Raw genomic sequence first — 25,000 nt, 5'->3', positions numbered from 1 at the left:
CAAAGTCTTAGGTGGTTGACCTTTAAAAATGGGGTCAAGGTCAAAAGTCAAGGTCACTCTTCAAGATGTGGGTCTCCACAAGCGACGCAACATTGAGTATGTACGTCATTCCAAAGGAAGTCTATATCCCCTTCCTTCACGGGATTCAGCATGATAGCTGTCTGCACCAAGTACTTGCGAGACACAGATAGGTGACTGACACTCTACGCATAACTTGGAAAACAGTCTCCATGGGAAAGCCCTGTCAATGTCAGGGAGGACTGTATAAACCAACCAAGTGCCAATTTACATACCTGCCCAATGTTCAACAGTAGGACACTGGTACTGATCTTTAAGCAATACACAAAACTGACACTCTACACAAACTGATAACAGACCCCCCCCCCCCCCTCCAAAGAAAATTAAAAATTAAAACAAATACACATACATGATACACAGAAATAGTTAAACATGTACATTTCACCTTCTGTAATATTGTAAACCAATAAATGAATAAAAAATAATTCCCAAAAAAAAAAAACAAAAAAAAGAAATGATAAATAAAATAAATGAACAAGCCAGACTTGCCTGATCAGGAATGATGCAATATCCTCGGTTCAGACTCTATACTCAGGAAACAATTTCTTTGTGCCTTTGCTCAGCCTCTCAAATCCAAGTGAACTCACTGAAATGACATCCACGTCCACACATGTACACAAATCATCCAACGAGGAAATGCGCAGCTTCCCCTCCTGTCGTCCGTTTACTGCATCCTCAAAAGTGAAAGTAGAAATCCCCGCCAACCAACTTTCTCACATGTCACTCTTTCGGATCCTATAAAAAGCCACTTTATCAATGTACAATGATCACCATCATGCATTCAAACACAAATAAACAACATTGATATCATTCATATTATTATCATTATTATACCCGCACTTTCTAAAAAAAAGTTCGGGTATATTGTTTTTATCCCGGTCCGTCCGTCCGTCCATCCGTCCGTCCGTCCGTCCGTCTGTCCCGGTTGTTGTCACTAAAACTGTGTCCACATTTACAGCGCAATCCAAATGATATTCTAGGAGCTGAATAGAAAAGTCCTGTAGATGTGCAATAAGGTTTCGGAATTTTCATATTGGCCCCAGGGGGCAAATAAGGGCCGAAAAATGACGTTTTCTATTACAAAGCTTGTCACTTAAACTCCATCTACATCTTTAGGAATAGTCACATGATATTTAGGGAGCTGAATAGTAATGTCCTGTAGATGTGCAATAAGGTTTTGGAATTTTCATATTGGCCCTAGGGGGCAAATAGGGGCTGAAAAATGACGTTTTCTATCACAAAGCTTGTCACTTTAACTCCATCTACATCTTTAGGAATAGTCACATGATATTCAAGGAGCTGAATAGTAATGTCCTGTAGATGTGCAATAAGGTTTCGGAATTTTCATATTGGCCCCAGGGGGCAAATAGGGACCGAAAAATGACGTTTTCTATCATAAAGCTCCATCTACATCTATAGGAGTAGTCACATGATATTCTAGGATTGTTGACCTTGAATGACCTTGAAAGTGGGTCAAGGTCAAAGGTCAACATCACTTTCTTCTCCACAAAGTCTTAGGTGGTTGACCTTTAAAAATGGGGTCAAGGTCAAAAGTCAAGGTCACTCTTCAAGATGTGGGTCTCCACAAGCGACGCAACATTGAGTATGTACGTCATTCCAAAGGAAGTCTATATCCCCTTCCTTCACGGGATTCAGCATGATAGCTGTCTGCACCAAGTACTTGCGAGACACAGATAGGTGACTGACACTCTACGCATAACTTGGAAAACAGTCTCCATGGGAAAGCCCTGTCAATGTCAGGGAGGACTGTATAAACCAACCAAGTGCCAATTTACATACCTGCCCAATGTTCAACAGTAGGACACTGGTACTGATCTTTAAGCAATACACAAAACTGACACTCTACACAAACTGATAACAGACCCCCCCCCCCCCCTCCTCCAAAGAAAATTAAAAATTAAAACAAATACACATACATGATACACAGAAATAGTTAAACATGTACATTTCACCTTCTGTAATATTGTAAACCAATAAATGAATAAAAAATAATTCCCAAAACAAAAAACAAAAAAAAAGAAATGATAAATAAAATAAATGAACAAGCCAGACTTGCCTGATCAGGAATGATGCAATATCCTCGGTTCAGACTCTATACTCAGGAAACAATTTCTTTGTGCCTTTGCTCAGCCTCTCAAATCCAAGTGAACTCACTGAAATGACATCCACGTCCACACATGTACACAAATCATCCAACGAGGAAATGCGCAGCTTCCCCTCCTGTCGTCCGTTTACTGCATCCTCAAAAGTGAAAGTAGAAATCCCCGCCAACCAACTTTCTCACATGTCACTCTTTCGGATCCTATAAAAAGCCACTTTATCAATGTACAATGATCACCATCATGCATTCAAACACAAATAAACAACATTGATATCATTCATATTATTATCATTATTATACCCGCACTTTCTAAAAAAAAGTTCGGGTATATTGTTTTTATCCCGGTCCGTCCGTCCGTCCATCCGTCCGTCCGTCCGTCTGTCCCGGTTGTTGTCACTAAAACTGTGTCCACATTTACAGCGCAATCCAAATGATATTCTAGGAGCTGAATAGAAAAGTCCTGTAGATGTGCAATAAGGTTTCGGAATTTTCATATTGGCCCCAGGGGGCAAATAAGGGCCGAAAAATGACGTTTTCTATTACAAAGCTTGTCACTTAAACTCCATCTACATCTTTAGGAATAGTCACATGATATTTAGGGAGCTGAATAGTAATGTCCTGTAGATGTGCAATAAGGTTTTGGAATTTTCATATTGGCCCTAGGGGGCAAATAGGGGCTGAAAAATGACATTTTCTATCACAAAGCTTGTCACTTTAACTCCATCTACATCTTTAGGAATAGTCACATGATATTCAAGGAGCTGAATAGTAATGTCCTGTAGATGTGCAATAAGGTTTCGGAATTTTCATATTGGCCCCAGGGGGCAAATAGGGACCGAAAAATGACGTTTTCTATCATAAAGCTCCATCTACATCTATAGGAGTAGTCACATGATATTCTAGGATTGTTGACCTTGAATGACCTTGAAAGTGGGTCAAGGTCAAAGGTCAACATCACTTTCTCCTCCACAAAGTCTTAGGTGGTTGACCTTTAAAAATGGAGTCAAGGTCAAAAGTCAAGGTCACTCTTCAAGATGTGGGTCTCCACAAGCGACGCAACATTGAGTATGTACGTCATTCCAAAGGAAGTCTATATCCCCTTCCTTCACGGGATTCAGCATGATAGCTGTCTGCACCAAGTACTTGCGAGACACAGATAGGTGACTGACACTCTACGCATAACTTGGAAAACAGTCTCCATGGGAAAGCCCTGTCAATGTCAGGGAGGACTGTATAAACCAACCAAGTGCCAATTTACATACCTGCCCAATGTTCAACAGTAGGACACTGGTACTGATCTTTAAGCAATACACAAAACTGACACTCTACACAAACTGATAACAGACCCCCCCCCCCCTCCAAAGAAAATTAAAAATTAAAACAAATACACATACATGATACACAGAAATAGTTAAACATGTACATTTCACCTTCTGTAATATTGTAAACCAATAAATGAATAAAAAATAATTCCCCCCAAAAAAAAACAAAAAAAAGAAATGATAAATAAAATAAATGAACAAGCCAGACTTGCCTGATCAGGAATGATGCAATATCCTCGGTTCAGACTCTATACTCAGGAAACAATTTCTTTGTGCTTTTGCTCAGCCTCTCAAATCCAAGTGAACTCACTGAAATAACATCCACGTCCACACATGTACACAAATCATCCAACGAGGAAATGCGCAGCTTCCCCTCTATGGCATGTCAAACGTTGCAATATTTGATCTTTCCATTTGTATTGTATAATTTTCAATTTGTATTCTATATTTTCCATTTGCATTGTATAATTTTTCATTTGCATTGTATAATTTCCATTTGTATTGTATAATTTTCCATTTGTATTCTATATTTTCCATTTGTATTGTATAATTTTCCATTTGTATTCTATATTTTCCATTTGTGTTATATATTTTTTTTCGTTTGCATTGTATAATTTCCATTTGCATTGCAAAATCTTTCATTTATATTGCATCCGAGGGATTGTTTATTTTGATTTGTTACGAAGGATTTCATTAGTTTAGGTCCCACTTATATTTAGCCGTCACCAGGTGACGTACCACAAATAGACTTACTATGCTACATGTATGGACACTGTGTCGTAGCATTGGGGGTACTTTAACGTGTCAACGCCTGTCGATATTTACGTCTAAGGTTTGATGCAGCCATGACACGAGTAGAACTCGAACATGCAAGTTCACGGTTACGAACCAAAGGACATATCACTGAACTACCGCAATCGGTTCCATATAGGACTAGTTGAACATACATGTAGCCAGCAATGAGGAATCTTGCGCCGGGAGACCCCCCCCCCCTTCACAAATGATATTTTATATATAGATGTCGAAAAAAGCATGCATGTACGTTTTATTTTGTCAGAACGCACTTGTCCAGGGGACTTCCAGGGGCGGATCCAGGAATTGCGGTTACGGGGGCGCCACTTTATGAGGCACGGGGTCTGGGGGCTGCCTCAAGTGGGTAGGGGTCCAGGGGGCGAAGTCCCCGGAAGCTCCTGGATTTTACAGATTTCATAGGGCTTGAAATATGTCATTTTTAATCAAGTGAAATTAGTAAAATGACGCAAATTTTAAGGGTTTCTGGAAAAATTAAGTTCTCTCAATAAAGTACTTCAAGAAATCAAAAGACGTTGTCATTTATTTCTCCGGGAATGGAAGAAATTATTGCTTCTTTTATTGTTTGATACATTTTTCTAAACAAGATACCAAGATTGACCTTAAATTTGGAAATTTTGAGGGGGGAGGAGGCGCCGGCTGCGCCCCCCCCCCTTAAATCCGCCACTGACTTCGCCCTCCAACTGCAACCCCCCTCCCCCAAGGCTTTGCACTGGATTCACTAGGGATCTTAAGATAGTCTCCAGACATCCAGCAGTTTACTGCATCATTTCGTTCAGAATTATCTAGATCAGCCAGTGGTTAAATAGGAGACTAGTTTGAATATGCTGATCACATTAGACGCATAAAAACGATCAATTAATGGGGTGGGGATGGGGGGTGCAGTGGCGTAGCTTCCATTGAAGCAACCGAGGCAGCTGCTTCGGTAAAAAAAAACACCACCTTTTACGTTGTTAAAATGTCGATAGCTTCTGGGGGGCTGCGCCCCACAGACCCCCTGCCTCGGTAATATTCGAACCCAAGCTACGGGGGGGGGGGGGGGGGTTACACCATTACACTTAGCAAATACGGTACATTCCTGCGAAACGTGGCTCCTGAACTTTACCTCTTCAACATCTCGCGCATTACCAAATTCGATAAACGATAACTTAAGATTAATCCATTGAATAGTTGTAACAAACCAAACTCGAGGTTAACAATTGGTGGGGACCCAAGGGCCGAATTAAGTCCCCCGAATCTACTGAATTCTGACTTAATAAAAATGTGCATGCTTTTCTGGACAGTTCTATTTTTTTTTAAAATGATCGGGGGGGGGGGGTGTCGCCATTACTAGAGCTAGCTAAGTATTTTTAAAAATAACTAGTCCAGAACCTGGTCGCTGTAGCTCAGTAATATATCGCTTGGTTTGTGGGCGAGAGGTCGTGAGTTCGAGAACCGTTACTGTCATTGCCGCATCAAAGCTTTAGAGACATAAAGACAGTGATTGCTCCTTTGCCAAACACTCGGCATTTAAAAGACCTTAAAAACAGATATTCCGTATCGCTGCACAGGCGTTGGCACGATAAAGAACCGTCATTGCTACGGCCTGTCATCGTCGGTTACCCACGGATGCTTCTATTCGAGCGTGAGTGGATTCAAAACCGTGGTTTGCGACGATGCGGCCCTGTGTGCTAAGCACGTCTACAGTACAGATGTGGTACATCAGTGACGTTAACTAATGAAATCCTTCGTAACAAATCAAAATAAACATTCCCTGGATACAATACAAATGAAAAATTATACAATGCAAATGGAAAATATAGAATACAAATGGAAAATTATACAATACAAATGGAAAATATAGAATACAAATGGAAAATTATACAATACAAATGGAAATTATACAATGCAAATGTAAAATTATACAATGCAAATGGAAAATTATACAATACAAATGGAAAAGATCAAATATTGCAACGTTTGACATGCCATACCCCTCCTGTCGTCCGTTTACTGCATCCTCAAAAGTGAAAGTAGAAATCCCCGCCAACCAACTTTCTCACATGTCACTCTTTCGTATCCTATAAAAAGCCACTTTATCAATGTACAATGATCAATATGCATTCAAACACAAATAAACAACATTGATATCATTCAAACTCCATTATTTCTTCTCTTTATATCATCTAGTATTTAACCCTGGTCACATTACCTTCGTAAATATTTTGCTCACTAAAACGTCATGCTGGGTCAAATGATCATAGTTATATTTAGAGAGGGGGAAAGTGGAATATGACGATGTCTGATCATCAACTTTTATCACATTTGGTTGAGAATGTAATTCACTAAAAATTAAACTTGTCGTAAAAATTACACACTGAAGTAACTACGACGAGTTGCAGAAAACCTGGATTTTCGAGTTACTGCCGGATTCTATCTCTTGTGAAGTATATCTTGTACAGAAGCGGATGTAAGAATTTTTGAAGTGGAAGGGGGGGGGGGGGGGGGGTCCAGCACTTGATCGTTTAAATACTTTTCACAACGTCTATCCGCTATCTATTTCTGATATCGCAAAGAAATGAGAGAGAGAGAGAGAGAGAGAGAGAGAGAGAGAGAGAGAGAGAGAGAGAGAGAGGTTACTCCCAGCAGGCTGGGGGCGGCCTAGGCCCCCAGAAGCTGTAGGGTAAATGGTGCAACTCCTGCATTCTGAACATTTCCTGGCACTTCCTTTTCACTTTCAAATTGTCTACTTCTTAAACAAAATTTTTTATGTTACATATACAAATGTACTTTTTAAGAATTCTTTTTAAAAGCGATACTTGCATCTGACGAAAATATCGTAAATATATTATCAGTGTGTTGTCTTATTTATGCTAGAGTTGAATGATATTTATAATAGTGTTGATAAATTTGAATGAAGCAATTAGTAGTACATATACATGTAAGTATCTACCGTTCATATCATTTGGACTCAAAGTCTCGTTAAAATTGAATATTTCTTAAACTTTTTGGTTCTCCAAAGGGGAGGGGGGGGGGGTCCAGACGCCCTAGACCCCTCCCCCCTTCTGGATCCGCCCATGTCTTATGCGTTGTTTCTGCTAGGAACTTTCATTTTGCGATTACAGTCACTTGCCCTTTAAAACCATCCCAATGCGAAGTAATATGAGCCCCGTCGGTTTTATTGACAACGCAATTTCTTTCTTTTGAAAGAGATAACCCAGCAGGGAGGTAATATTTTTTTCAATATGGCAGCTCCCAAGGATTGAAAAGATTAGTTAATCTTTATAAAATATCTTCCTACTTAAGAAAGCTACATCTTATAGTCATTTTCAGAATTCATTATATACATCAAAATGACAAATCTAAACCCTTTGTCACATTTTCATGTTCACTTCCTTTAACATTAGTTTTGTTCAATTTTATCTGTTCTAAAATTGTTTCAGACCTTTTTCCATTGGTTGTCCACATCACAGCCAGAGGGCTACCATTGACCTTTCCTAAAAGGTTCATACTAAGTGAGGTTGTTGACATATCCTATCTGTGTGGGATATATTGAGTGCAACGGTGTAACTTGTCAGCCATTCACGTTAGAAACAGTTGGAGAATAGAGGCCAGTCTCCCGTCTTTTACTACCGTAAGTATTGTCTGCATTACTTTAATGTATATCTAGGGGAGGGGGGGGGGATTTGGGAATTATTTCATGCTTTGAGATTGGCATCCTTAGAGGAAATTTTAAAGTATTCTGAAGTTGCGAGTGTTCAGTCTTGTTAGAACTTAACATAGGAAGGTGTGTAATAACTGTAAAGTAGTACAGTATAACAGAATGCGTCTTGTCTCTACATCAGTTTATTTCAGAATGCCGAGTATATGTTATTAAAGAGCATGCAAACACGTGGTTATCAGTGTGTGCGGTAAACAGGGATAATCTCAGAGTTTGATATATACAATGCATATACGTTACATCCCCCTTCTTTAATTATTCTTATTTTACATTATAAGAGAGTGAAAAAATACTGCAAAATTAACAAAGTGTTATGAATTAAATTAATAATTCAGAGTTATGATAAAAGTAAGAACTATCTTTTGTCTCTAAAATATCGGGATATATATTTACACTATATATATATATATATTTGAGGATTATTATGCCTCATCACTTTATATAATCACTTATACATTTTGAAGTCCTCGTATCGTTTCGGCAATTTAATTTCTCTGGTAGATCTCCTGGTTGAAGTCAGTGCATAATTGGTCTTATCTGCTGACGGTGGTTTATGATTTTCAATTGTAGTCTTATCTGCTGATGGTGGTGTGTTTTCGGCTGTGCTAACGGTCTTATCTGTCACTACCTCGTTATTTTCGACAAAGGGCTCACTTGATACGAGCGGATGTTTACTTTTTCGTTGACCTTTGCCTTCGTCCAATTTTTTTCATGTCCAAAAGGTCGAATTCTCACGGTTTCCCCACTTTTAATCTCTGGTAGGTCTTTCGCTGTGCGATTGTAGTAAAATGCTGATCTATGTTTCCGTTCTCTCAATCGCTCTTTGACATTTGGGGTTAGGGCTGGTTTCAAAAGTTCGGTTTTGATTGGTAGCAGAGTTCTTGTACGGCGTGCCATTAGTCGATGAACTGCAGAAGTTCCCATATTTTCAGAGGGAGTATTTCTCCAATCTAATAGAGCGAGGAAAGGATCGATTTTGTCTAATTGGCATTTCTTCATTAGGTTCTTTGCAATTTTAACTGCATTTTCAACTTTCCCATTAGATTTTGGGTACAATGGCGATGACGTAGTATGCTTGAACTCATAGTTCTCTGAGAAATAAGCAAATTCCTTGCTATTGTAAGGCGGGCCATTTGTGCTTGGTGATGACTTCCTTTGACTTTTTATCATGTAGACGGTCAATTTCAAAAAATTCGGAATAGTAATCAACAGTGATGAGATATTGTTTGTCATCAAATTGAAAGAGGTCAGTTCCAATTTTCTGCCATGGTCTATCGGGAATTTCATGCGAAGTGAGAGTTTCTTTGCCTTGCTCACCCTGTATGGTAGCGCAGACTGGACATTCCTTGATAAAAGATTCGATATCTTTCATCATATTTGGCCAATATAGTGATTCTTTGGATCTACGGTAACATCCTTGAATACCAATGTGGCTGAAGTGTACCTTTTGAAAAATTTCACCTTTCAATGTAGGTGGAATAACAATGCGGTCTCCTTTGAAAATTAAACCATCCTGTGAAGTCACTTCGTCTCTGAATGTGTAGAAGATCTGTATATCGGGTGTCAGTTCATCTCGCTCCGGCCAACCATCTTTGATTGTTTTGTACAGCTTTTGCATTGTTTCATCACACGAGTTTGCAGATTTGATTTTCTTTAGAGTTTCGGACGAGATGGTGACGTACTCACTCATTGTAACGGACTCTGCATCTTTTTCAGATTTTGCACGGTCGGTAATGGCGAGTACTCTGTCGTCAGAATCATTTCTCTGTATCTGTACAGTCGGCAGATAGGCTCGACTCAGTGTATCAGCAAGATACATTTCAAGACCTCGTTTGTATGTGATCTCGTAATCAAACTTCTGAAGACGCAAGAGCATTCGTTGAAGACATTTAGGAGCGGAAACTAAACTTTTCTTGCTGATGATTTCTAGCGGTTTGTGGTCCGATTCCACTTTTACTTTCCGTCCAAGTGTGTAATGCTCAAAGCGTTCCATGGCAAAGAGAACAGCGAGTAGTTCCTTTTCAATATGTGCGTAGTTGACTTCGGTAGGCGTTAATGCACGGGATGCATATGCAACGGGTTGCTCATTTTGTATGAGACAGGCTCCTAGTCCGCGTTCAGATGCGTCACATTGTACCGTCGTCGGTAGGTTAGGATCAAAGAAACGAAGTATAGGGCTCGTAGATAGTAGTTTTTTCAATTGGTCAAATGTTTTGCCATGTACAGCATTGTCCCACACAAATTCTGATTCTGCTTTTAGTAGGTCTCTGAGGGGTGATGTTATCTCCGAGAGATTTGGCGCGAATTTCTGGACAGAATTTACCATTCCTAGTAAACCTTGTATGTCAGCTTTGCATTTAGGTCTTGGCATTTCAGTGATTGCCTTGATTTTTAAGGGGTCAACTTTGAGTCCATCGCTTGAGATAATGTGTCCCAAATATGACACGGATCGCAATTTTAGTTTCATTTTGTCTTTGTTGATTTTGATCCCTTTCTCCCTGCATCTCTCTAGCAAGGTAGATAATTTTTTGTCGTGATCACGTATGGCCTCGTCATCCGAGTTTCCACAACCGTATACGACTATGTCGTCATGAATCGCTTTGATTCCATGTATACCAGATAGAGCTTCATCTATTCTCCGCTGGAATTCTTCGCTTGCTGGTTTAATACCGAATGGCATGCGGAGCCATCGATATCTACCCCAAGGGGTTCCGAATGTTGTGAGAAAACTGCTCTCATCATCGAGAGTAATATGCCAAAAGCCATCCTTGCAGTCCACTACAGAAAAAATTCTGGCTTGGCTTAGTTCTGGCAAAATATCATCTATAGTTGGTGTTGCATAATGATTTCTCTTTAGCGCTTTGTTCAGAGGTTTGGGATCTATACACAGACGCATTTTCCTACTGGGCTTCCGTACAGCCACCAATGACGATATCCAGTCAGTCGGTTCTGTTACTGGAGCCAAAACACCTAAATCTGACAGTCTGTCGATTTCAGATTTTAACGGTGCCTTCATTGCAATCGGGACTTTTCTTGTTGGTATTTTTACTGGTGTAACTGATTTGTCAACATCGAGGTGTAATTTTCCATCCAGTTTACCCAGGCCATTAAATACGTCACTGTATTTTTCAATGATGTAGTTACTTTGGGAGGCTGACTCAATGGCTGCTATGTTTTCTGTGTTGACAGTTATCATTTTCATTCCTTGTACAGCCTTTGCTCCGAGAATAGGATTAAGATTTCCTTCGACCACAACAATTTCTATGTTGTATTTTTTTTTTTTTTTTTTATTGTTTTTGGGGTTGCAGACGCTTATTCGCCGTTTTCCAAGGGGTTGGCATTCCGACTTGTTAAACATTATCAGAGTCATGTCTGCCTTTTGTAACATCCTGAGATAGGGGTCATTACAGACTTCTTTGTAAATTTTCTCGGGTAGAACGTTTACGGTTGATCCGCAATCCAGCTGGAATTTCACTGTATCATTTCCAATTTCGATTTCTGCAAAAATCTTTTTCTCAATGGCATTAATATTTTCGATCATGAGGATGAATTCCTCGTCACTGGATTCCTGGTTGACTTGTTTTACATGTTCCCGTTTTGATTTCGGCTTTGTCTGCAGACATTTTGATGAAAAATGATTCATTTTATTGCACTTCCTGCATGTTTTTCCCCATGCTGGACACAACTCCTTGCGGAAGGGGTGCTCTTTACCGCAATATAAACATTCCTTTTGAACTTTTGTTTCTGGGACTTGTTTGAAATCTTTTCTGTGCGCTTGTGTTGTTCTCAGCGGTTTAGTTTTTCGCATGGTTTTCAATTTGACAACGTGAACTTCCTCCATGGTTTTAAGTTGCGATGTTGACTTTTCGTTTGCTCTGCATATGTCAACGCATTTTCTTAGGTCCAGTTTTGCTTCTTGCAGTAGCTTTTTGCGTGTTCCATTGTCACGGATTCCAAGTACAATTCTGTCTCGGATCATATCGTTTTCTAGAGCATCAAATTTGCAGGTTTTCGCTAGAGATCTGAGAATTGCCACATAAGTGTCAATGTTTTCATTGATTTCTTGGTCTCGTTTGTAGAAAGTGTACCTTTCATAAGTTTCATTGGTCTGTCCAATGCAGAAGGATTCAAATTTTTCTAGAACTTTGTCTATGTCTTTTTTGGTCATATTCAGAGTCAAACTGAAGACCATCAAAATATCCAGAGCGTCAGCTCCGATGCAATTAAGAAAGGTAGCAGTTCTCACCTCCTTGTCTTTTTCCTTGAGAGTAGACGCTGTTTCATAATTGCTCCAAATCCGCTTGAACTTTTTCCAGTTCGTGCAAAGGTTTCCTTTAAGATCCAGTTTTCCAGGTATTGGTATGTTTGGATTCACAAAGACAGGAATAGAGGGAGCAGCAGCAGCATTATCTTCGTGGTTGCTCATGGTGACAAATATCCAGAGATACACATACAGAAGTTCCACTTAGTACTTTTACTTCTGACACCATGTAAAGTAGTACAGTATAACAGAATGCGTCTTGTCTCTACATCAGTTTATTTCAGAATGCCGAGTATATGTTATTAAAGAGCATGCAAACACGTGGTTATCAGTGTGTGCGGTAAACAGGGATAATCTCAGAGTTTGATGCAAGGTGAAGATAACGAACAGTGATCAATCTCATAACTCCTACAAGCAATACAAAATAAATAGTTGGGCAAACACGGACCCCTGGACACACCAGAGGTGGGATCAGGTGCCTAAGAGGAGTAAGCATCCCCTGTTGACCGGTCACACCCGCCGTGAGCCCCATATCCTGATCAGGTAAACGGAGTAATCCGCAGTCAAAATCAGTGTGCCAAGAACGGCTTAACAATCGGTATGAAACACGTCAGACAGCATTTGACCCAATGCGAGGTTGTATTGACGAACTAGATCGTTATAACGACCATAGAATTTGCGAAATGCTGACTTCAATCGAGACTGTTGAAATCCCTGTACAATCAACTTGTTTGTCAGTAGCTTACCTCGATTTAAAAACTGACTATACCCAGAACAAGCTCTTGCATATCGAATCAGTTGAGATATATAAACACCATATGCAGGTGATAATGGAATATTGCTACATAAATGTGGGAAGTTGACGATGGAGAAGCTGAAATCATCCCGTTTGTCATACAGTTGAGTTGTTAGTTTGCCGTTAATGTCTACTTTCAATAAAATATCTAAGTATGAAGCAGAAGTGGACGACTCTGTGGTGTCCTTTATTTCGAGCTCACAGGGATATATACAATGCATATACGTTACAATAACGTAGTTGTTTTGTGGAAACATGAAATAGAAGAGAATTGATGACTCTAGAGATTGATTCCTGCATTGAGTGGACAAAAAGGAAGGAAAAGTTTTATAACGAGTGGATGTGTAGCCTTCGGATCTAATCGAACTACTCTTCCCTAGAGAGCTAGAAATTGATCAATATTCAAACACATCACAGGTTTCTGTTGTGCAGCATACACAGTGAAACTTCTCCAAACCGGCTCCTCAGTAAACCGGCCCTTCAAACAGTTAAATATTAGGCCTAATATCGGACGATTTTTAAAAATCCCATCAGAAATCTTAACATTTCCATACGAATACATTTTCACAATACTGGCCACCCCTGAAACCGGACATGTGCAATCTTTCCACATAATACCGACCACTTATTTAAGACTAAAAGAAAATATTGGCCAGCGGGGAGATCCAGAACGGCCAAGTATGAAAATCACCGACCGGTCAGGTGTGAAGATTACCAATTTAATTCAGTTCAATTATATTCTTACAGATCAATGCACATGACATAGAGAAATACATAAATAATCAAAATAAAATTGATGTATACATGCGTGTTGAGATACATAACATACAATGGTGATTGCAGTGTATGATTGGCAAATCAATTGGAGGGTTGGCCACCTCATTTATAATTTTATAAATCTAGATGGTCTGTGAGGCAATCTTTGCGGTAAGTACATTTTTCGGAAGTCTTTTAAAATTCACATGACAAAACATAATAAAATTAGTCGCCTATTTTAGAATCACATAATTTACACGTTCTATCTTCTCTGGGGATCATAGACCAACTTCTAGCTTCTATTGGTAAGCAGTGATTTGCCGTTCTGAATCTTGCAATTTTTATTCAAATTTAACAAAATATAATTTTGCCTTATTCAAGTAAATACATGTACATAGTAAATTTCACCTTTGCTGCAATTATTACATTCTGACAACCAATGCTGCTGGAATTTATCATATAATTTTTGTTTTAAAGATTTAGTAACCTATTGTTTTGTTCATTTCGGAAAATCCATATATTACTCAAGGAATCTAATTAAAATCAGATCCTAGAATACGCTCACAATCGCTACAATAGGATCTGACATAACCCCATAGGGGATCATGTCCGCATGACCTTTCGCTTGGAATATTCATGAGAACTATCAGCCAGTCAGAATGCGCCATACAGACAATGATGGCTATTTAGGCGGTTCCTGGTAATTCGTAAACAAATTGCTGTAATCTCGCTCCCACGAAGTTTATTGCACACTGTAAAATTGTATATTCTCGCATAACGAATTCGCAATAATGCCTAATCTATTCCGTTCACACAAACAACAAAACGTACGATATGAAATACACCCAAATTAAATTAATTGTGAATTCCGATTTATGTATGAATAGGGATGGGTACGATTTGAATAGTTTTCAAGATGGTTTACTTAAATAACGCGAGGAATATAACGCCAGTCGACGTAAACGGTGCATTGTGACGTCGCATCTAGCTGCGATGTGTTTTCTGTAAAACCAAACAATCGCAGCCATTTTCCTTCAATTGTGAACACCGACGATTTCAAAGCCGACGCGCTGATTGGCTGACATATAGTTCATCTGAACATGACCCCTAATCGGGTTATGTCAGATCTACTTACGCAGAGTATACAGCGCGGATCTAAGAAGTCTGGTTTTAATTAGATTGATTACATCAATAACGCTTTTAACTTGTTCATCCATTTTGTTTCGATACCATGCAAATGTTTGTTACATATTAGCTGAGAAAATGGATATGATCATTTCGTTTTTTTTACCATTGACAATAAAGGCCCAAACTTTATAATTCTAGTTTTACTGATTGTATACTCTCAAGAAATTTTCACTCACACGACATTGCCGGTGATGGGCTGTAAAGTGTAGGCCTATGCTCGGCGCTTAAGGCCTTTAAGCAGGGATGAATCTTTATCGTGACACACCTGCTGTGACACGGGGCCTCAGTTTTTAGTCGCCTCTTACGACATGTAAGGGGTACTGAAGACCTATTCTAACCCAGATCCCCACGGGATCAGACCGAAAGAACCACAACAAGTGACACACAACATGAAAATTGAACATGGTGACAACAGAATGTCTACCATAATATGTTATTGCTGTAAGCCACGTGGACACTATACTATGCTCGAGAATGTCCCCTGAAAATACCCCGAAATGAAACAGATTACCAAATACCTCAGGAAGTTATCTTGAAGGAACTGTGAATGGATACTTTGTTCATTTTTACTTCAGATACTGGAATATCTACCAGTATTCTGTCACATAATACATAAAAAAAATTGGAAGGATAAAAAAATAACCTTCATGAATAGGAAATTATTAACTTCGAGGTGCAGCTAATATACCTGTCTATGGATGTGGGTCTTTTGAAATTTAAATTGGAGAAGTTAGAATAAAGAAACCACTCTAGTGACCGACATAGTAAATGATGAGTTGCTGGCAATAGATATCCTAGCGGACAAGGATAGTGTAACGGGACTTTCAGTATTCCCGTGTAACCCCAACCCTGTTCAAAACGAATAACGAGAGTTTCAGTGTTTAAGAATAAATAATATATTCTTATTAAAAGCACAGGTATTTACAAATTAATTAGCAAGATATGAAACAGTATCATAATATTTAAAGTCCAAGGGAGTGTGATATTTACCATTTAAGTTGTATACTATACTTCCGAATTTTAGCCCCAGTTCCCGAAATACGTCTAAACAGTACTGAAGTAAGTGGTTAACTGCTTTAGAATCCCCGGCACGAGCATAAGAAACCCAGTCGGGTCTAAAGAAAGGGAAGTAACTCTAAATAGAACAAGAGGCCCACAGGCCTTATCGGTCACCTGAATACTAATTAAAAAGTACCACTACTTCCATGGGCTATGAAATCTAGAAAAGATTTTCTGTTCTGAATATCTAAGCTAAATTCTAATGTTCAGCAACAGTATAAAACAAGATGTGTTCTTAAATCTTCACTGTCCTCAAAAGTGCATACACTGAGTATTAAATTAAAACATCAAAATATATGACTAATTTGGACTCATCCTAAAGTCATAATCCTGGGTTGTGAAATTCACCATTTTTGTAAATCCTTATCTGCTATTCCTAAGTATGTATTTAGATTTTATACAATATCAGCAAACTTACACATAAATACTATATACTAAGTTTGGCCGCACCCTGGGGTCAAAACCCTTACTCTGGGGATCATCAAATTTACAATTTTGGTAAAAGACTACCTGCTCTATCCATTTACTTTCAATTTAGTATCAAAAACACTAAAGAAAATGTTATTTAAGTGTTTTACACATAAACATTATATAAGAAGTTTGGCCCCGTCCTAAGGTTAGAACCCCTACCCCGGGGATCATAAAATTTACAATTTTAATAGAGGCCTTCCTGCTTTACATCACTGCATTTAGTGGGTTTTTTTTTTTTTTTTTTTTTTTTTTTTTTTATACATAAATGTGGTTCTTGAGAAGAAGATTTTTGAAAATTGGTCATTTTTGGGCAGTTTTTGCCCTGCCCCTAAGGCCTCATGGGTTCAGGAATCCTGAAATTTACAATTTATGTTCCCTTTGTTCCAAATATGTTTCATACCAAATTTGAAAAGAATTGGAATGATAGTTATCAAGAAGTTAAAAATGTCTATTGTTAACACATTTAATAACTGACCATTTTGGCCCCACCCTGATACCAAAACCCCTACCCCTGGGATCATCAAATTCACAATTTTGGTAACAGACTGTCTGTTCTTTCTAAATATCTATTTACTATCAATTTAGTATCAATAGCACTAAAGATGTTATTTAAGTGTTTTACACATAAACACTATATAACAAGTTTGGCCCCGCCCTGGGATCAGAAATTTACAATTTTGGTTGAGGTCTTCCTGCTCTACATCACTATGCATTTAGTTTCTCTTACATGTGTGTGGTTCTTGAGAAGAAGATTTTTGAAAATTGGTCAATTTTGGACATTTTTTTGGCCCCGCTCCTAGGGCCCCAGGGGTGCTGGAGTCCTGGAATTTACAATCTATGTCCCCCTTGTCCCAATGATGCTTCATACTAAATTTGAAAAGAATTGGACTGGTAGTTATTAAGAAGAAGTTAAAACTGTTCAATTGTTAATGGACGACGACGGACGAAAACCAATTGCAATAGGTCACCTGAGTTTACTCAGGAGACCTAATAAAGCCTAATAATGGAAAGTACTTAACGCTAAAAATACATTATCAAGCAAAATATATACAAAACCATCGCACTAGTAAAGCAGAAGTTCAACTGGGCAGACATGTACTCAAATCTCAGTAAATGATACAGAATTGAGATTAACTTTTAGATCAGCTGACCAGTACACTATACCCCCTGAGAGCGAAATTATGATCCAGGCATTTGTGGAACGCAATAGTGAAGAAACTAAAGAAGAAATGTTTCTTTTTGGAACCATCACCAAAATTTACAGCCAAGTCTTGGTTCCTTGTGTCACCAGCAGCGATTGATGTTGTTTGGAGAATCCTCTGGGAGAAACCAAAACAGTGTACCTAGATAGTGCTGAGGTTCGAAGGTTTCAAAATCGGATGTTCTGGTAGCTGATGAAAACTGTCGGAAAAATGGTCAGGGGCTAGAATAAGAATAGGAATTATTTTATATACTTGTACCAGATCTGTATGAGAGGTCTTTTTGTAATTTGTCGGAATAAGAGAGAGGGGGGGGGGGGGTCTTTAAAAACCTGCTACAGAAGTATGATTGATTGTATCCCGCTTAACGTCTCGCTCGAGAATTTTTCACTCATATGGAGACGTCACCAAGACCGGTGAAGGGCTTCAAATTCAGGCCAATGCTCGATGCTAACGGCCATTGAGCAGTGAGTGTTCTTTAGCGTGCCAAACCTACTGCGAGGACCCGTGACATTCACACCTAGCGTTTGGCGATGGAACTGTCACTACCAAGTATGTCGCGGCTGGGATTCGAACCCCGGTCTTCCGCATGCAGGGCGAACGCTCTAACTTCTCGGCCATCGCGGTGGTACACAGAAGTATGGGGATATCATATCCAAAGATAAAAGGGTTAATAAGTTAAAATCACCGTCCAATAAAACGGCTTATTGACTAAGACAGAAGAGAAAAATGCAATTCAGCAACTTAAAGACAAAGGAATCATTAGACCATCATTGTCTCCCTAGGCTTCTGTTCTAGTCCTAGTTAAAAAGAACAAGAGGCCCATGGGCCTAGAATCGCTCTTCTGATACATTGTAGAACAGGCAAAAATTCTCACTAACCAAGATTCATCAATTAACAAAGTTTGATGATGTTAAGTCAAATAGTACCTGGAAATTTAAATGTAACTGTCCAAAAGTAGGTCACGGTGACCTACTTTTGGTCGACACACTGAAGACTCAAGAAGCATCAACTGACAAGTCAAATAGTATTCAAATATAGCCATCAAATTCTAAAAGAAGGCCACAGTGACCTACTTTTTGGTCGATACACTCCAAAGACTCAAGATGCATCAACTGACAAAGTTTGATAATTGAAGTCAAATTGTACTGTATCTGAAATATTCAGATATAAACGTCAAATTCCAAAAGTAGGTCACAGTGACCTACTTTCTGGTCGACACACTCTGAAGACTCAAGAACTGACAAAGTTTGATGATTGTAAGTCAAATAGAATCTGAAATATTCAAATATAGCCGTCAAACTCCACAAATAGGTCACGGTGACCTACTTTTTAGTCAACACACTCTGAAGACTCCACATGCATCAACTGACAAAGTTTGATATTTGTAAGTCAAATAGTATCTGAAATATTAAAATATAGCCGTCAAATTCCAAAAGTACGTGTCACGGTGACCTACTTTTTGGTCAACAAACTATGAAGACTCAAGATGCATCAACTGACAAAGTTTGATGAACCTACCTTTCATAGTGTCCAAAATATGCATCTAAAATTGAAAATGTGAAATTTGAATGTCTGCAAAATTCAAAAAGTAGGTCACTGACCTACTTTTTTTTGGTGGATAAATATGTTCTGAGGCCTCTAGACACATCAACTTACAAGATTTGATGATTCTAAACCTCTCGGTATCTGAAATAACCTAAAATGTATTCATAAATGATTAGCCATAAAATTCAGAAAGTAGGACATGGTGACATACTTTTCACACAACGCACTTTAAGGTCCCATGATCCATCAACTGACAACTTTTGATGATCATAGGATCAAAAGTGTCCAAGATAGGCATCAAAATCCATTTAATAATAATTACCTGCGAAATTCAAAAAGTACATCACCATGACCTACTTTTGAGACAACGTGATATTAGGTCCTAAGATGCATCAGCTGACGAAATTTGATGATCCTAGTCCTTATACTAAGCAAAATATCAAAGTTTTAACAACAAAATTTACGGTCAAATTTGAAGTGACCTCGAGACCACACCCTTTGCCCCAGGATGATGCCTTGAACAATTTTTGATCTACAACCTATCCTCATCCTTATGCATAAGTTTGGTGATAATTTGCTCAGTGGTTCTTGAGAAGATTGTTTAGCAACCACTACTTTTGTTTGCATTTTCCTAATTATCTCCCCTTCTTAAAGGGTCACAACCCTAGTTTTAGTACAAATGAAAGCCCTTGGACCAAGGATACCCTCTGACAAAAATTGGCCAAGTGGTTCCTAAGATATAGCCCTTTTCCCAAAACGTTGACGCACACCGCACGCCAGACATATGGCCATATGATTACACATGTAGCTCTTTGAGCCTTCGGCTCAGAAGAGCTAAAAATGGGAAAATACGAATATGCGTGAACTATAGAAGTCAACAGCTCACCATGGAAAGCCCATTGTTGCTGAGTTGAAGGCCATCATCGAGAGGCAATCGAGGGATCTTAGGAATGATACTCTTGCCACTAGCTGTCAAGAGAAGCTACTGAAGCGACAAGGGACACGGTAAGATATGAGGTCCTGGTGAAGTTGAGCGTCCTGGGCAATGTGTCGTACAAGGGGAAATCTCCGCCACCACCCCAGCTGAAGTCTGTTGCATACCAGATGCCAAGGCGACCTGCAGCTAGGAATACAAAGCCATATGGAAGTCCGTTCTCACTTGACAATCACTTCTGCTTCATACTTAAGTAGACATTAACGGCACATTGACAACTCAGCTGTATGACAAACGGGATGATTTCAGCTTCTCCATCGTCAACTTCCCACATTTATGTAGCAATATTCCATTATCACCTGCATATGGTGTTTATATACATGTATCTCAACTGATTCGATACGCAAGAGCTTGTTCTGCGTATAGTCAGTTTTTTAAATAGAGGTAAACTACTGACAAACAAGTTGATGGTACAGGGGTTTCAACAGTCTCGATTGAAGTCGGCATTTCGCAAATTCTATGGTCGTTATAACGATCTAGTTCATCAATACGAACTATCATGGGGTCAAATGCTGTCTGACGTTTTCATACCGATTGTTAAGCCATTCTTGGCACACTGATTTTGACTGCGGATACCTCCGTTTACCTGAACAGGATATAGGGCTCACGGCGGGTGTGACCGGTCGACAGGGGATGCTTACTCCTCCTAGACACCTGATCCCACCTCTGGTGTGTCCAGGGGGGTCCGTGTTTGCCCTACTATCTATTTTGTATTGCTTGTAGAAGGTATGAGATTGATCACTGTTCGTTATATTCACCTTTCATTCAAACCAAACAGAAAAAAAATCCATCATGGACATTAACATTTTCTTCTGACCTATGAGATAAGTTGATCTGTATAATTGGATTGTTCATGATCCTTGTGAGATAAGGCTAGGACAAGGATGGATGGGTTCTTGATTTTTGGCAGATTATTGTATGACCGTATGTCTACACCATGTGGTTGCTATTCCGGACGTGGGATCAGGTGCGTAGGAGGAGTAAGTATCCCCTGTCGATCGGTCACACCCGCCGTGAGCCCTATATCCTGATCAGGTAAACAAAGTTATCCGTAGTCAAAATCAGTGTGCCAAGAACGGCCTAACAATCTGTATGAAACACTTCAGACAGCATTCCACCCAATGATAGGTTTTATTGACGAACTAGATCGTTATAACGACCATAGAATTTGTGAAATGCTGACTTCGATCGAGACTGTTGAAATCCCTATACCATCAACTTGTTTGTCAGTAGCTTGCCTTGATTTAAAAACTGACCATACGCAGAACAAGCTCGAATCAGTTGAGAGATATAAATTAACTATTTACCTAGGAGGATTGACTTGGGACTGATGAACTGGGGACGGGTTGATTATGAGAACGGAACGACCTTTAGCTTTCGGTTGCTTATGTAATCAACAAATTTGTTTACACGTTGGTGAAAACTACTGCTGTACTTAAGAAATTGCGAATGGTCACTTGGACTGGTCAGACCACAATTTCATGTACACTTTAAAGTTAAAATAACAAGAGATGTTTGTAAAACACATATGCCCCCCATGGTGCAAAATTGAAAAGGGTTATATACACACACATCATTTAATTGAGAGTAGTATAATCAATTCAAAATATTGAGCAGACAATATCTTCCTATGTCAAGAGTGGATTGACCATGTGACCTAAAAATCAATAGGGGTCATCATCTCCTGAAAATATACCAGTGTACCAAGTTTGATGTCTGTCAAGCAAATGGTTCTCAAGATATTGAACGGACAGTATATTCCTATGTCCAATTTGACCCTTGACTTTTGACCATGTGACCTTAAAATAATTAGTAGTCATCTTCTCCTGAAGATGTACCAGTGTACCAAGTTTGATGTCTGTCAAGCAAAGGGTTCTCAAGATGTTGAGCGGACAGTATATCCCTATGTACAGTTTAACCCTTCACTTTTGACCACGCGACCTCAAAATCAATAGGTGTCATCTTCTCCTGAAGATGTACCAGTGTACCAAGTTTAATGTCTGTCAAGCAAAGGGTTCTCAAGATATGGAGCAGACAGTATATTCCAATGTCCAGTTTGACCCTTGACCATGTGACCTCAAAATCAATAGGGGTCATCTTCTCTTGAAGATGTACCAGTGTATCAAGTTTGATGTCTGTCAAGCAAAGGGTTCTCGAGATATTGAACGGACAGTATATTCCTATGTCCAGTTTGACCTTTGACCATGTGACCTCAAAATCAATGGGGGTCATCTTCTTCTGAAGATGTACTGGCGTACCAAGTTTGATGTCTGTCAAGCAATGGGTTCTCTAGACATTGAATGGTCAGTATATTCCTATGCCCAGTTTGACCCTTGACCATATGACCTCAAAATCAATAGGGGTCATCTACTCCTTAGGATGTACCAGTGTGCCAAGTTTGATGTCTTTCAAGCAAAGGGTTCTCAAGATATTGAGCGGACATTATATTCCTATGTCCAGAGTAGATTGACCCTTGACCTTTTGACCTGAAAAACAATAAGGATCCTCTTCTACTCATAACTAACCCACATATGAAATATCATTATCATCAAGTGAATGGTTCTCAAGATATTGAGCGGACAACACATGGTCTACAGACCGACCGACCGACAGGTGCAAAACAATATGCCCCCTCTTTTTCAAAGGGGGGCATAATAAAGTTATTGCGACCACTTGCATTCTACTCACCTCAGGTTGGCCTTACTTTTGTATGACCTTCAAAATTACCTTAGTGGTAATGTTGAAGGGATTGATCATATGTTTGAAGAAATGGAAAGTGAGTTAAATGTATTTCTGTGCCTTTTCACAAACTAATAAAGCTCTGAATTAAGTTCTCGCCGAAACCACTAAATATTATCAAATTTTAACCCACCTACCCCTAAAAGACTAAATATTAAACACTTACCTTGATACGTGGTGTAGCCTTCTAAGAAATTGCTGCAACTGTGTGTTTACTACAGATTGGTCATATAATAATACAAAATGTGGCGTCGGAGGCCTAGTGGTTAGGCTGTCAGACTCTCGACCGTATTGCTTTTGGAAGTTGTGAGATTGATCTCTGTTCGTTATCTTCACCTTCCATAGACAGATTCGGGGGTTCAGGTTTATGTGAAAGCAAGACATACGATTGAATTAAAATGCTCGCATGCTTTCTTCATTTCCAACCGATTCCAACCGCCGCACAAAACAAAAACCCAAGATATTTGTAGACATTGTGACCCACCAAAGATAAGTAGTAAGTAGACAGTGTGACCCACCAAAGATAAGTAGTAAGTAGACAGTGTGACCCACCAAAGATAAGTAGTAAGTAGACAGTGTGACCCACCAAAAATAAGTAGTAAGATACTAGAAAATCGCGGAAATTCAACGTTACATGTATATATCTGTAATGTGATTGTATCCCTGAAAAGTTTTATAATCATCTTGTTTATCCGTTTTTTATACTTCTTTCAGAATCTACACTGTCACCTTTTCGGAAATAAGCATGGCTTTGAAGAATTGGATACAATTTGAAAAGCACTATTTCCCTAAGTTTCCGTCTCTTCAAGAAGACGTAGGGAAACACTTTGAGGCTCGAAGAGACATGAAAACACGAGCAGACGATGTTTTATTAGTCACCTTTCCAAAATGTGGTATGCCGTCTGACTCTAACTGATACAGAAATAGCATTGCATTTGACACGTATCATGTAGCTACGAGTAAAACATATTGCATTTACCTGTATTACAGGAACACATTGGGTTTGGGAGATCATTGGCATGCTTCTCAAAGGAAAGGCAGAATATCAACCGTTAGCCAGAGAGCACTTATTCCTGGATTCCGTTGAGCCATCCTCTCTGGACAGTCTGCCATCCCCCAGGGTATTCAGTACACACCTACCTTTTCGATGGTTACCACAAGAACACTTCCGCTCTGGACGGAAAGCTGTCAACGTCATCAGAAACCCTAAAGACACTGCAGTTTCGCTTTACTGCCAGTTGCGATCATCTGGAGGTGATTTGGTAAACATCTCCTGGTCGGAATTTTTCGACGAAGTAGTCGTAGGAGAATGTAAGTTGAACCCAATTTTTACACGAATAGTATTGTACTTCTGACACGGACAATATTATACTTCTGACACGAACATTATTATACTAATGACATGGACAATATTATACTTCTTACACGAACATTATTATACTAATGACATGGACAATATTATACTTCTTACACGAACATTATTATACTTCTGACACGGACAATATTATTTTTCTGACACGAACAGTATTATACTTCTGACACGAACAGTATTATACTTCTGACACGGACAGTATTATGAATGGTGAAGACAACGAACAGTAATCAATCTCATAACTCCTACAAGCAATACACAATAGATAGTTGGGCAAACACGGACCCCTGGACACACCAGAGGTGGGATCAGGTGCCTAGGAGAAATAAGCATCCCCTATCGACATGTACAGTATTATACTTCTGACACGGACAGTGTCTTCTTACAGGGAAGGTATTATACTTCTGAAACGGACAATATTACACGGATAGATTTATACTTCTTACACGGTTAAATTTATAGTTCTTACACGAACAGATTTATATGTATACGTCTTACACGAACAGTTTTATAAGTCTTACACGGACGGTGTTATGCTTCTGACACAGACGGTACAATCTTTTCACTTTACTGACAAAATTATAC

The 25,000-nt window shown here is 39.1% G+C and overlaps 1 protein-coding gene across 4 annotated transcripts in view; it reads left to right on the top strand.

Annotated features, from left to right (window-relative positions):
* Positions 1-7,523: 7,523 nt before the first annotated feature.
* Positions 7,524-25,000, top strand: part of LOC125647696 (sulfotransferase 1B1-like) — a 36,975-nt gene continuing 19,498 nt past the window's right edge. For all 4 annotated transcript variants that reach the window (XM_048874475.2, XM_056142695.1, XM_056142697.1 and 1 more), the window contains exons 1-3: positions 7,524-7,945; positions 23,758-23,936; positions 24,034-24,354. In XM_048874475.2, the coding sequence (XP_048730432.2) occupies positions 23,789-23,936; positions 24,034-24,354 (469 nt within the window). In that variant the 5' untranslated portion in view covers positions 7,524-7,945; positions 23,758-23,788. The remainder of the gene's footprint in view (positions 7,946-23,757; positions 23,937-24,033; positions 24,355-25,000) is intronic.

Source organism: Ostrea edulis, chromosome 6, assembly GCF_947568905.1.
Source record: "Ostrea edulis chromosome 6, xbOstEdul1.1, whole genome shotgun sequence".
Lineage (NCBI taxonomy): Eukaryota > Metazoa > Mollusca > Bivalvia > Ostreida > Ostreidae > Ostrea > Ostrea edulis.
The sequence above is the reverse complement of the archived record's forward strand: the minus strand, read 5'-3'. Positions and strand labels throughout refer to the sequence as shown.